The 13,868-nt window shown below is 32.1% G+C and overlaps 1 protein-coding gene across 1 annotated transcript in view; it reads left to right on the forward strand.

The window, feature by feature from the left end:
• The window catches only part of SNX7 (sorting nexin 7), a 79,482-nt gene extending 67,870 nt beyond the window's left edge, over positions 1-11,612 (forward strand). Inside the window, exon 9 of the mRNA XM_033091925.1 lies at positions 11,186-11,612. Coding sequence (XP_032947816.1) covers positions 11,186-11,263 — 78 coding nt within the window. The 3' untranslated portion in view covers positions 11,264-11,612. The remainder of the gene's footprint in view (positions 1-11,185) is intronic.
• The last annotated feature ends 2,256 nt before the right edge of the window (positions 11,613-13,868 follow it).

Here is a 13,868-nt window from a genome sequence, read left to right on the forward strand (position 1 = left end):
TGAATTATAATGAACAGACATAATAGAAGAGTTTTGTCATTACTGGATAATACAAATGTATGTATCTCCATAAAAATTTAGGAAGCAGAAAAACAATTATAGTATAGGATATTTTCTGGAAGATAAATGAAGAAAGAAACAAATCATGACAAGGGTACACCGACTAGCCAAATGAATAATATAGCTAATGCTTTGCTAAAATCCAAGTCTAGCTATTTATGGACCATTTGAAAATTAGAAAAATTTTTAAAAAATAGATTATCATAGTAGTCCTTCTACAAGTAAGTAATGGATGAGCATTGATTGTCCTAGAAGTTCTCCAAGTATAGTTGTATTTGTTTGGAAATTCATTCTTTGTTATGTTGGGGAATGGTAAAATAAATTATAGGGAAAGAATTGTTTTAAATTCAATGGCACACTACATACTTTGGAACATTTTGTAAATTTTGTGAACATTTACACACCCTAGTCCAAGTAAAGATAGTTTCCGAGCATTGTGACTTTAAGTGGTTAATCTATATTGATAATGATTATAAAACTGACAAATAAGCTAGATTCTGATGGATGGCATTTAATTGGTCTGAAACGTCATTTTTTAAAAATAAAAAAAAGAAAGGAAAACTGGGAATCAGATAAATTATGGACTTTGTGCTCAGCTCTATGAATTAAAAGGAGCAGTGAGAAGGAATAGCCTCCCTAGGCTTAATTCCATCCAACAAAGAAGAACTGTTATGTAACATGACAGAAACCTGGGGAGAAAGTACCATTTTCAAATGGGAGGTAAAAGCAAAGGAAGGAGACCCTGGACATTCTCAGTCATATTCCCCAGAATTTAGTGAAGTAGTTTAAAAAAATTACAGAAAAGTTATAGTTTCAAAGTCACACTCTCTAAAAAACAATACCTATGACATAAGAGGATTGGCCAATTCTGAAAAGTAAAATGAAAAATGAAAAGTAAAAAGTAAAATGAAGCAGTGAAAGAATCAGACATGATTACACCTGTAGGCCATAGACTATGAAAGGCAAAGGTACTCATTCAGAAGGAAGACAACTAGGAATTAATAGCTCTAATAAAATTAGTACAGTGAATCCCTAATGGAAACCATGCTATAGAAATAGAACACAGAAGTACTGTACATTTTCATTTCATTCATATTTTCTCCACCAAAGAGAATGAAAGTTATAAGTTAAAAGATTTAGGCAAGTATAAATAAAAGCTAACTAAAATCAAGTATATTTAAAGAGATAATAAAACCACAGAAAGAAAAGGCAAGGTGTATTCTTTTTCCAATGAGCAATGCAAAAGCCATTCTTTTACTAGCCCAAAAGTAGTGCTTGCAAAGTACTATTGGAAGTCGTTTTTCTAAACTGACTCATGTAGGGAAGATCAACAGACTTCTGCTCACCCAGGAGAAATGCAGACCACTTTTCTTTCCTAGGTGAATATTGACATTAACTCCAGAAAAGTTTTTGGGGAATACTGGAAAGTGACACCTATTCCCCAAATAGTTAACCTCCGTAATTTCTGATACATACCGGACACAATCACCTAATACTGCTCAACTCTTTGTGAACAGCCTTGCTGCATTGTAGAAAGAAGGATGGAAGTGGGAGAGGATTTACCCACAGAGTTATTTAGGATAATTTTGATCCCAAGAAATGACAGGTAGTTTTGAGCTTTCCTTTGAAATTTTAGGGCAGAGGCATAATAGATGGTCTATATCAAACCATTAATTTTTTTTTATATTGACAGTCTCTTAGAATGAAATTGAGTAAATAGATACTTCCTTTAAAGTTGTGTCTCAACTCCCTTTCCTACTCATAAGAACAAAGAAATTGGCTAGCGCTGGAATAATTCAGTTATCTAAAACAGTTATTTTTGAGTCCACATCCGGATACTTTTAACAGACATTCCTCATAACATTTACTAAAGCTGGTACCTGACCTAATCCCTGGGACCCAGGAAGACATGCTTCCTGATGGTGCTAAAACAAGTCTTCAGGAAAAAGCGCTCTGTCTCTTTGGAAGTATTTAAAGAATATTTCAGAACTACATTATGCACTTTAGGATTGAATCGATTTCCATTATGTACAGCCGAGATTTCCTGGAAAGCAAACACACCAGTTTGAAAGGCTAAGATGCTTAGATATTTACTCAGTCCAACCATTTTTATACCAGTTAAATTTTCCAATTCATTACATTCTTGTGCTCACAGAATCCACTTTCATACTCACTGGGAGGGACTCACTGGAAGCCTAAATGTCTGGATTAGCAAATTCAGGCTATGTCACACCACTTTTCTATGGATCATTCATTTATGGATGGTAATCTTCATCAAAAGGAAAACACCAAATTTTTATCTTTTTAATGCTATTAAATGGCAAGCCACTGAATACCTATGAGCTTTCCCCTTTGCATTTTTAGTAAAGAGACCAACACTTATTTAATGATTAATCTTGTCCTTTCTCATTTAAAAGTTTATAATATATTTAATATTCAAGTATTATTGGGGGGTTTATTACTTTGTGAGGGTGTAACTATCTACTACATTGTTTTGTACACCTGAAAATAAATTAATAATAAAACACAATTATAGAATTAATTTTATATGCAGCAGGGTATAATTTTTATTTACTTCCAAGGAAACCTTAAAATCAAGTATTTGTCATTTTTAGAATTCTAAAGTATTATGTAATTAACTATTCTGTTATTTTATTAAGTAAGGATTTCTATTCTGAATTGCACATTCAAAAAATATAGTACAGCTCATGTTTCCACATAACTGGACATCTTTTATTATATTTCATATGTCTTAAAGATTTTTGTTGTTCTGCAGGTTTCTGCTTTCTTAAAAACTTCTATTCAAAACATTGCCACCAATCTGTTATAATATGTGTTATGGTATTTCTCAATTATCTATACAAATGAAATTGAGCTTACGTGTAAAGTGGGCAGTTATGCCATAGCACAGACAGTATGTGACTCTTCCCATCCTTTAGTTTGGTAAGTTTTTCTCTAGATAAGTTAATCAGAGATTTAAATACGAGATTACATATTATAATAAAATAATTTCTAAAATTTCATAGTTTCTGAATCGAGAAGTTATTGTGCTTTATAAATGATCAATTATATACCATGACTGTTCCTGTAAAGAAAAGGAAGAAATAACTTAAAATACTACATGAACATGTACAGAGTGCGTGATATAACATCTTGAAGAAAGATCAGTTTACTAATAAAAGAAATTAAAGTTGGGTATCAGAGTGCTTGCCACTAGCTAATTATAAAACCTTAATCATGTCCTCTCTTTTTTTAGATTTTTAAAGATTTTTATTAATATATAGCTAACATACATATTATATGCCCTCTCTGTTCCCAGCTTTCTAATATGTCAAATAGAGGTATTGGTACTCCTGTTCCCCACCTCCAATCCACACACATTCCTCACATGTCTTTAGGAAAATAAAATTAGAAAACGTGAAATGCTTTAAAATAATGCACTTAAACGTCATAGCTTCACCTTTCTAATTTCCCAGTAATCCAAAGCAAATATACTCTTCTTTTCAGTTGTCTATACTTTCAAAGTATAGTTAAAGGAATACAGATAAGATTGATGTTTTAAGTGTCTAGTAATAAACTAGGCAAACTTTATGTAATTGTCTTATTAGTCAAAAACAATGGTAATATAGAAAAAGTATGAGTTAAAAAGATGCATTCAAGTTTTGTCTCTGGTATTAATTCTTCCTATATAGATTTTCAATGTATTAGAACTTTTGTAGCACCAATTTTCCCATGTGTACAAATGAGAGAAATGGAATAAATAATATCTAGGTCTCTTTCTATCTTTAGACCTTAAGTTAGAGATCTACAGACTTAAGAGTACTAAATAATAAAAAAAGGACCACAAGATGGCGTTTGTAGCTAATGAGTCCTTTTGCATTTACTCTTTCAGTCGTTTAAGTATTTGCAGTATTTACAAATGTAAATTTATTACTTTTATTCTTCAGAGATATGTAATTTTTAGAAAAATATGCAAATCCTGTTATTTTGAAGTCACTGATATTTGTAAAATTATAAATTGGCAGATGATTCTTAGAAGCTGAATTTAGATTTTTCAAAAAATGAAATTTATGAATAATTTTCAGCTGTTACAAAATAATAGAAGTTGCTTACCTCTAGCAACATCATTTCTAATTTCTATCTGGATTGATTATATTTCATAATTTTAAAATATGCAGCTCCTTAAAGTTTTCATTACTGTTTTGAGTCTTAGATTTAAGATGATAAAAAGCAATTACTAAAATGTTGCACAGCTCACTGCCCTCATATTAGGCATGGCCCACAATTTTTATAGTGTAATTTATTCTTCAGTGATGCTGGTATCGTATAGAGATGTTTACATATTTGAGCTTCAGTATTTTCTCAAATGTAGGTAATGTCGTCTGTGCCCATAATCATTTGAAACAGCATTAAAAAATACTGATAGGGCACTCAGGCATGGTTCTCATTTCAATTTTATTAAAACAAATGCAATTATCATGATACTGTCTAAAAGGTACTTTTAGATTAGTGGAAAAAACTACAAGCACAACAACTTTTGCCTTAATATGGAAATTTCTGGTTTTAAAAGAAGTATGTGGTAAGGTTTGGCTTTTACCATATTTTATAATAATAGATATCGTTATTATAGGCAAACTTATGGTTATTTTATTTTATCATCAACAATATATAGGTAGTATTTTATTAATTTGACTAATGGGATAATTTGGATGAAACTAAATTTTCTATTAGCTGTTCCATGAACAGGGCCATAGCATTACCTATGAAGGAGATATTAAACTTTAAGTTGGCGTTAGCACATGGTGGCTAAGAGCATGGACATAATTTGTGACTTTGAGCTAGGAGACCTTACAGACTTTTATTGTGAGCCTTAGTATCTTCTTCTATAAAGCGCTAAAAACAATAGTACCTACATCATAGATCTGCTTATGTGTATATATATATGTATACATGTATATATACATATATACATACGTGTATATATGTTTATGTATGTTTACGTGTAATGGAATAAACAAAGATGAAAGAAAAGTCCTAGAAGCAAAATGTAATATTCCTAGTAAAACACAAATTATTTTGAAGTTTTCATACTCATAAATACCTTTCTGGAGTCTCAACCAGCTTATCCCTTAATTGACCACTTGTTTCACTTAAGCCTAAAATTTCCAATATAGAAAATAATTTTCAAAGCTACTAGCTCGATACCGTGTTTCCCCAAAAATAAGACCTAGCTGGACAATCAGCTCTAATGCGTCTTTTGGAGCAAAAATTAATATAAGACCTGGTCTTATATAAGACCCGCTATTATATCATATCATATCTTGTCATGTCATATCATATCATACCGGGTCTTATATTACTTTTTGCTCCAAAAGACGCATTAGAGCTGTTTGTCTAGCTAGGTCTTATTTTGGGGGAACCACGGTAGATAGATAAAATATATGTAAAGTCCTTAACTCAGTGCCTAGCACATAATTGAGGTTTCAATAAATGTAGACAACTAATAGTAATAGTAATGATTGAGAATATTTCTCATTTGTTTATGAATATTATCTTTGGAAATTATTTTTAATGATAATTATCTTATAAATATGAAATACTGAGGGGAGAGGTAAAATTTTACCTTTGATGCATTTCCACACTGCATCAAGCCAAGCAGAGTAAGGCATATTTATAAATTGTATGTGATCTCATTTGCCAACTTCTTGCTGGCCACAAATTAGCCCCTGGAAACCTTCACTTTTAGTTAAAGGATGAAACATAATGGACACACATAGTCCAAGGTCCCTTATCCTGTGAATGTATAAACAGGCCCTGAGAAGGGAAGAGATTTTCCTGAAGTCACACTGTGGGACAGAATCTGTTCTTATCCCAGCTTGAGAAAAATATTGATTCTTAAATGTGGAAGCTTCCATTGGGGGCTGTATCATATCTATAGAAATACCATTTTGTCCTCATTCATTCTTTAGAAAACTTGGCCCCATCTGCTGGTCGATGACTACCCACTTAGGAGAACTGGAGAGACACATACCTTTCCTAATGGCACAATATCATGACCACCTTTGCTGAAGTAGCAATAGATTTACTTTCAAAACTAATTTTGGAATTAACACTTATTTTCGAAGTATACTCTCTGTGTACTTGAGAAGTTTTTAAGTATGTGTGTTGGAACAAAAAGGCTTTTCTTTACCTGTTGGTCTGCTTCCCCTAGCTCTGGCTCAGCTTTGTTCCCCAGCCCTGCCTTTCAAAGAGAAGCTGCAGTTTTTAGCCTTGGGCTCCCTTACCTGGGGAAAATGTGCACTGATATCAGTTAATGAGGATTTGTGATAAACTTGCTTTCTGGCCCCCAACATCCTGCCTAATAGCACGTACAGCTTCCTTACTGGCCTACTTTGACTGCAGTGAGAAACACGGGGCACTGGAAAAGAGTACTGGATTCTGTGGGTCACAGAATTTTAACTGTAAGATACAATTACTTGATTTTGTCAAAGTATTGTAACAAATAAAATTATACGGAAAATTATGACACATTATTCAAAAGTGGAATACCTGTTGTTGATTCTCTGATGATTATACAAGAATCGAAAACTAAGATGAACTGATGGGTACTATGAAAGGTCAGACCAAGAGTAATGCTGGACACTTTCAACTGTTATCAAATTTTGATAGATTTTGGCTTGTTTCACTAATTGTAATGGTTTAAAAGTGGAAAAAATGAATTCCTTGATAGAAAGCAATGAGAAACCAAATAATAGAAATACCTTTTTAAAATATATAATTTTCAATTGTAAGCAAGTCTCACACTAAGTTTTGAGATGTTTTTTGTTGTTTTGATGATTCTTTATATCCTCTATCACAATCCTGGACAAACTAGATACTGAGCTAAGTTGTTTAACTACGTGGTATATACGCAGTCCATTTCTTGATGTTTACTTAGTTTATTCATCCTCAGAAAATAGCAAGAAAGACTAAAGAGATTTAAAGAATGTTAGAAATTATATTATTTTAAATAGATTTATGTATATTAACTGGATAAATGTGCAACATAACAGGTAATGTTTTAACATTAAATATTGGCGTGAGGGGGTAAGTAATATATTTATTTAATAAAAAAAATCTATCAAAATTCCCAGAGGTCTGGCAACATAAGGAACTACAGGGTTCAGGGTCAAATCCTCAACTTTGTATGCCTAGAAACCTGATTGGTCAACAACCTGAGTGGGGATCAGGCCTTTATGGCAAAACTTAACAAGTTTAGAGAGCAATAGAAGCCAGGATCTCAATCAACTGATGAATATTCAGGTTGAAAAATGAAGTTTTTATGATGGCCAGCATATTTGCATCAGTAATTCAATACATTCCTTCTCTGCAGTCATCTGCATTTACTATTTACTGTATGCCTGGCATGTATTAACTCAGTCATCTTTGAAGGGTATATGTGCTCCTGGAAATACAAAGAATTTCCAAGAGGCATGTAGGGAATCAATTTCCACATACTCAATTCACATATATAGTGTTTCCTCAAGTTTGATCAGCCCAGTGTTCCTGCAGTCATGTACTTTCTTATGCTTCCTTCCAAGATAGTCCTTCCTCAACCATGTAAAAGAACGGTATCTCATCTTGATGGCCCAGTGACTTATTGAATGTACCCTGATGGTCATTCAAGAGATTGGTTCTTCTCCATTCGTTGGTGAATAAATACTGGCTGTGCCACTTAACAGATTTGTAATATCACAAACGTACTTAACTTTTTGAGCCTCAGCTTTCTTATCTGTAAAATAAGGTTCATAACAGTCATTGTGAGGTTTAAAGGAGGTAATATGTAATAAAGCAACCGTTATAATGCCTGACCAAGTATTCATATTGATACATAGCACTTGTCATGTTATTTCTGTTGTTTTTCTATGCTAATGTTCTATAATCTGTATTTCAAAACACAAATTATTTTTCTGCCTTTAGTGTGGTGGATGGTAAGGAGATAGTTAAGTACTAGCTAATTTGTCTCCTTTACTATGTTTCATTGTCCCTTTTAAGATTTACTTTAGAAATGAAAATGTTAATTCAAACTACTAATCAGCAGGGATAGCTACTGAACATCTTTCTTAGACATTTATTAAACTAAGATAGTTGAAGCAGAATATGACTGATAGAAGTTTCTTCATTTGAGGATTAATGCCATCTTTGTTGCATTTTGGATAGCTTATTTGACAGGAATTCTAAATAGAGCAGACTGCTCAAAATTTCATTTTGAATTTTACCTTGAGTACATTCAGAAGTTTATTTAAATGACAGTTTGGCAGAATTATCAAAAAGATATGATATCTGCTGAAAGCAGTAATTGCTTTGGGCTGCCCTGCAGGGTTATCAGATAGTAATAGATTGTATATGGATATGCAGAGTTGGCCAGAGAGCTCTAGTAGAAATGAGCTTCACAAGGGAAACGGGGTTCTCCCCAAGTGGGAGGTATGGTTCTGCTATCAGCCCTTCAGTCCCAGTTAATAGTTTTTTGTTTGTTTGTTTTGTTTTGTTTTATAAACATTGTGGATAGATTTTTAAAGGTTATTTGTATTTTGGTATTTTTATATTTCCTTTTTTATATTTAAATTTTGGTGGAGATTTTTGAGTATCTATAAAGCTGAGTTTTAATATTTTCTCCCATTGGCATTGGGAAAAAAATACTAACAACAGCTAATAGTTAATGCATGTCTGCATATGAATTTAACTGTAGATTTTTTGTAGATGTTCTTCCTCAGGTTGTAGAACTTCTCTTCTTTTCCTTGCTTGCTGAGATTTTTTTTTTTTAACTAGAAATGGACATTGTAATTTGAGAAATGCCTTTTCTGTGTCTATTGGGATGGTATTATAGTTAATGCAGTCAATTACATTGATTGGTATTTGAATGTTGATCCAATCTTCATTCCTGGGCTAAACTCCATTTGGTCACGATGTATATAATTCTTTCTATAGATTGCTGGATTTGATTTGCCAAAATTTTTTTTAAAAATTCTTACATGTATGTTTATGAGGGGTATTTGTAGTTTTCTTATCTTATAATAACTTTGGTTTTGGTAAGTTGGAATCAGTTTTATGTCTTCAATTTTCTGGTAGAGTCTGTGTAGAATTAATATGATTTTTTCCTTAAATATTGGATAGAATTCACTAGGGAAGCCAATTGGACCTCGAGTTTTCTTTGTGGGAAGATACTTAACAACAAATTCAAATTCATTGGGTTATCTGTTTTTTCTGGAGTAACTTTTGGTTGGTTGTGTCTTTCAGAGAATTGATCCTTTTCATTTAACTTGTTAAATGTATATGTATAAAGTTTTTCATATTTTCTTTTTTTTCCTTCAATAGAATTTGAAATAATGTGACCCCTCAGATTCCTAACAGTTGGTTCTTTGTGTCATTCTTCTTTTATGATCAGTCTGGCTAAAAGATTATCAATTTTATGAATCCTCTTAAAGATCTAACATTTGGATTCATTAATTTTTCTGTATATTTTTTTTTTCTTTTCTGTTACATTCTCTGACCTTTTCTGGGTTTTTCTTTTCTGCTTACTTTGGGTTTAATTTGTTCTTTTTTCTTAGTTCTTAAGATGGAAATTGAAGTCATTTATTTAAGAGCTTTCTTCTTTTCCTATGTAGGCATTTAGTACTACGTATAAATTTCTCTCTATGGCCTTCTTTAGTGCTATTACAAAATTTTTAATATGTTGTGTTTTTTTCATTCAGTTCAAAGTACATCTAAATTTCTTTTTGATTTCTCCTTTGACAAAGAGTATTATTTATAAGTGTCCTGTTTAGATTTCAAATATTTGGGGATTTTTCAGATATCATTCTATTACTAATTTCTAATTTAATTCCATTAAGTCTAGAGAATAAACTTTATATGACTGAACTCTTTTTAAATGTATTGAGACTTTTTGTATAGCCTGAAATATGGTCTATTTTTGTTAATGTTGTATGTGCACATGAAAAAATATGTATTCTCCTTTGTTCCATAAGTATCAATTAGCCCAAGCTGATTGATGGTGGACTTCAAATCTTCTATATCATTGCTGATTTTCTGTCCACATGTTCTATCAATTCCTTAAGAGAGATGTATATCGACATCTGTTATAGTTGTGGTTTTGTTTTCTCCTTGTATTTCTGTCCATTTGTTTTGTATATTTTTAATTCTCTCATTATGTGTGTAAACATTTTAAGTTATGTCTTCCAGATGAATTGACCCCTTTGACATTATGAAATGACTTTTATCTCAGATAATAATCTTTGCTCTGAAATATACTTTGTCTGATATTAATCTCTCACATTATTTTCAATGAGAAATACTATCATCCTTATCTTACTTCCTCTATGTATAACATATAAACTATTAAAATTATTCTGTAGATAAACTTCGTGCAGATAACTGAGACTAGAGTGTTAGGAGAATCAGCCCTAGGCAAAGTCATGATTTAGGCTACATTTATGTTTGTATGTCCCCACCATCTGCAGTCCTTTCTGATTCTTTATCATTTTCTGTGGCCCATTAATGACCAACTCTCACCACCTAATCCCAATAGACCATCATAATATAATAATTGCTAATTTTTTGAGCACTTGCTTTGTGCCAGGCATTCTGCATAGAGATTTATACAGATTATATGAATTTAATTTTCACAATTGCTTTAGTGGTAAGCACTATCATTAACTTAATTTATAGCTGAAGAAATTATAATAAGATCAATCAACTTGTGTGTACTCAAACTTGATGTAGTGGGATTCAAATCTGATTAAGGCGTGGTTGTATCACCACTCCTCTGTCTAGATGCTTAACACATAACTGCTCAGATCCAAATGATCCTTCTTTTCCTGTATAACTTAGAGCTATTTTTTCTCCTGACAGGGGAGTAATAGTGGATTATTTCAGCAAACTAATCAATGCTAATCTTTTAATCTTTTATACGTTTTCCCCTTATTGATAGTTTTCTTCATTAACAACTAAAATATGTAGAACAGGACAAGGATTCTGTCAAGCTGATGGGAGAGCAGATTAGGGCAGATTGCTGTAGAAACAGATATGTAAGAATCCAGTCATCCTTTTAACACTGTTGATCTCCCCATGATGTGTTTCCATTATTCAGTGCCTTGCTACCTGGGAATCCTTCCTTACATCACAGACTGACCTCCACTGGGAAGAAGCCTCTGAAGATAAAATTTAATACCATTAAGGACATCTGTGTGATCTTTGGGAGATAGCATCTATTAACCAAAGTTATTCTTTATGGATGGGCCGTATCCTTTATAAAGTGGATGAAAAATGTTTCACAATATCTGGAAAACCAGCAACTTGAGACTCAACGTATTCCAGATCATTGATAATTGATATGAATTGGGATATATATCTATATCTATAGATATATATATATATATATATATATACACACACACACATATATATGTGTGTATATACATTTACATATATATATTAGCTTAGTCTTAATTATGTTCTTAAATTTATACGCCAATAATTACATATAGAAAATTTTTTCCTATTTGTCTGTGGGACGTGTCATTTTAAATATATTGTAAAGATTCAGTTTTAATAAAACGTTTAATATGAAATGATTGACTGTAGTGTGTTCTTTTTCTACAAGTAGCTCAAGCCTCTGAAGCAGATTCTAATTTGAATTCAGCATATATTAACAAGTATATTATGCCTTCATCTGTATTTCATCTTAATTTTCTCTGATATTAGGAATTTGAAGTAAATATAAAAAAAAGCTTTAATATTATTAAATATTAATGGTAACTGTTCAAAAGTTGGTTTTTTGAACCAACTTATTTATTAAATGTCTACCATTTGTAAGGCACAATTGTAGGTTCTTATGATCTATAGTGATAAAAAAGACACTACACTCACTTCATTCTTGAGGCTTACCTTCTAGAAATATTGATCATACAAAGTGATTTTTTTATTCATTTTATGGCTACATTTAAAAACTGAATATGTTGGTTACTTAATATTTGCTAATAATTTTTTGAAATAAAAATTTGTGAAGAATGAGTAAAGTTTGAGGTATTGGGTCATGCATGTTACATTACATGAATGACTTTAAGTTATCATCTGGTATTAGCACTTAAATGAGTGTCACACACAATAAAACTAGACATAAAAATTTTTAACTAAATCAAGAGATACACAAGCATATATATATATATATATATAAATGTAAAACTAAACATTTTTCTTAAATACTGGCATGTATAATTTTCAAACAATTTGCAATAAAGAATCTAGCTCCATTTTCAATGACTTAGAGCTTTTAAGCCTCACCTCTCTCTTTTCCTCTCCTGAGCCACATTTGGGCAAGCGGCTGAGAAAGCCAGAGTGCTCCCTCATTGGGCACTCAGAGGTAGTTGAAACCATACAACCCCCTCTGTGCATGCAGTTTTTCATCAGCCCAAAAAGACACCCCATGCCTTTTGTTTATCACTCCCTGCTCCCCCACCATCTCCTCAGGCCTAAGGAACCACTAGTTCACTTTCTGTCTGTATTTGCCCATCTAGGTTTGCCTGTTTTAGATATTTCATATTAATGAAATTGTGTAATATGTGATCTTTTGTGACTGGCTTCTTTCACTTAACAAAGTTTTCAAGGTTCATTCTTGTTGCAGCATTTGTGAGTACTTTATTCCTTTTCATGGCCCAAAACATTCCATTATATGGATATAAGACATTTTGTTTATCTATTATATTTGTTTATCCTTTCATTGATAGACATTTGAGTTGTTTTCAACTTTAGCTATTATGAATAATGCTGCTTTAAAAGTTGGTGTGTACGTTTTTGTGTGAAGATACGTTTTCATTTCTCTTGGGCCTATACCTAGCAGTGAAATTGCTGGGTCATATCACAACTATGTTAAACCATTTAAAGAGCTGCCAGACTGTTTTCTAAAGTGGCCGCACCATTTTATATTCTTACCAGCAGTGTATAAGGGAGCCGATTTCTCCACTTGCTCCAATGCTTGTTATTTTCTAGGTTTGTTTTGTTTTGTTTTGTTTTTTCATTATTATAGCTATCCTAGTGGATGAAGTGGTATCTCATTGTTGTTTTGATTTGCATTTCCTGTTGCATCTTTTCATGTGCTTATTGGCCATTTGTATAGATTCTTTGGAGACATGTCTATTTTTAAAGTTAGATTGTCTTTTTATTGTTGAGTTGTAAGAGTTATTTATACGCATATATTCTCAATACAAATCCCTTATTAGATTATGATTTGCAAATATTTCTTTTCACTTTCTTAATAATGTACTTTGAAGCATAGAATTTTTAATTTTGTTGAAGTTCAGTGTATCTAATTTTTCTTTTGTTGTTTATGCATTTGGTGTTATATCTAAAAATCCAGTGCCAAATCTGAGGTTATGCAAATTTACCCAATTTTCTTCTAAGAGTTTTAACTTTTAGATTTAGGACTTTGACCCACTTTGAGTTAATCAGTGTATATTATGTGAGGGAAGGGCCCAATTACATTGTTTTACATGAGGCTATCCACTTGTTCCAGCACTATTTGCTGAAGAGACTATGTCTTATAATTTTCACCACTACAGAACGGGTCCTTGGAGCTTCTTATGTTGTCATCCTGGAAGTGGACCTCCTGGTATAGCTTTCTCGAACTGGTTGTGATATGTGCTATGATGGTTATTGTTAGGAATATAAAATGTGATTGTTGTATACCTCATCATAAAAAGCTTGTTAACAACAGCAAAATAACATGTTTGACTTTTACTGAAAAGAAAGATCTATCCTAAAGTTCACATGTGTTT

Source organism: Rhinolophus ferrumequinum, chromosome 22, assembly GCF_004115265.2.
Source record: "Rhinolophus ferrumequinum isolate MPI-CBG mRhiFer1 chromosome 22, mRhiFer1_v1.p, whole genome shotgun sequence".
Taxonomy (NCBI): Eukaryota; Metazoa; Chordata; class Mammalia; order Chiroptera; family Rhinolophidae; genus Rhinolophus; species Rhinolophus ferrumequinum.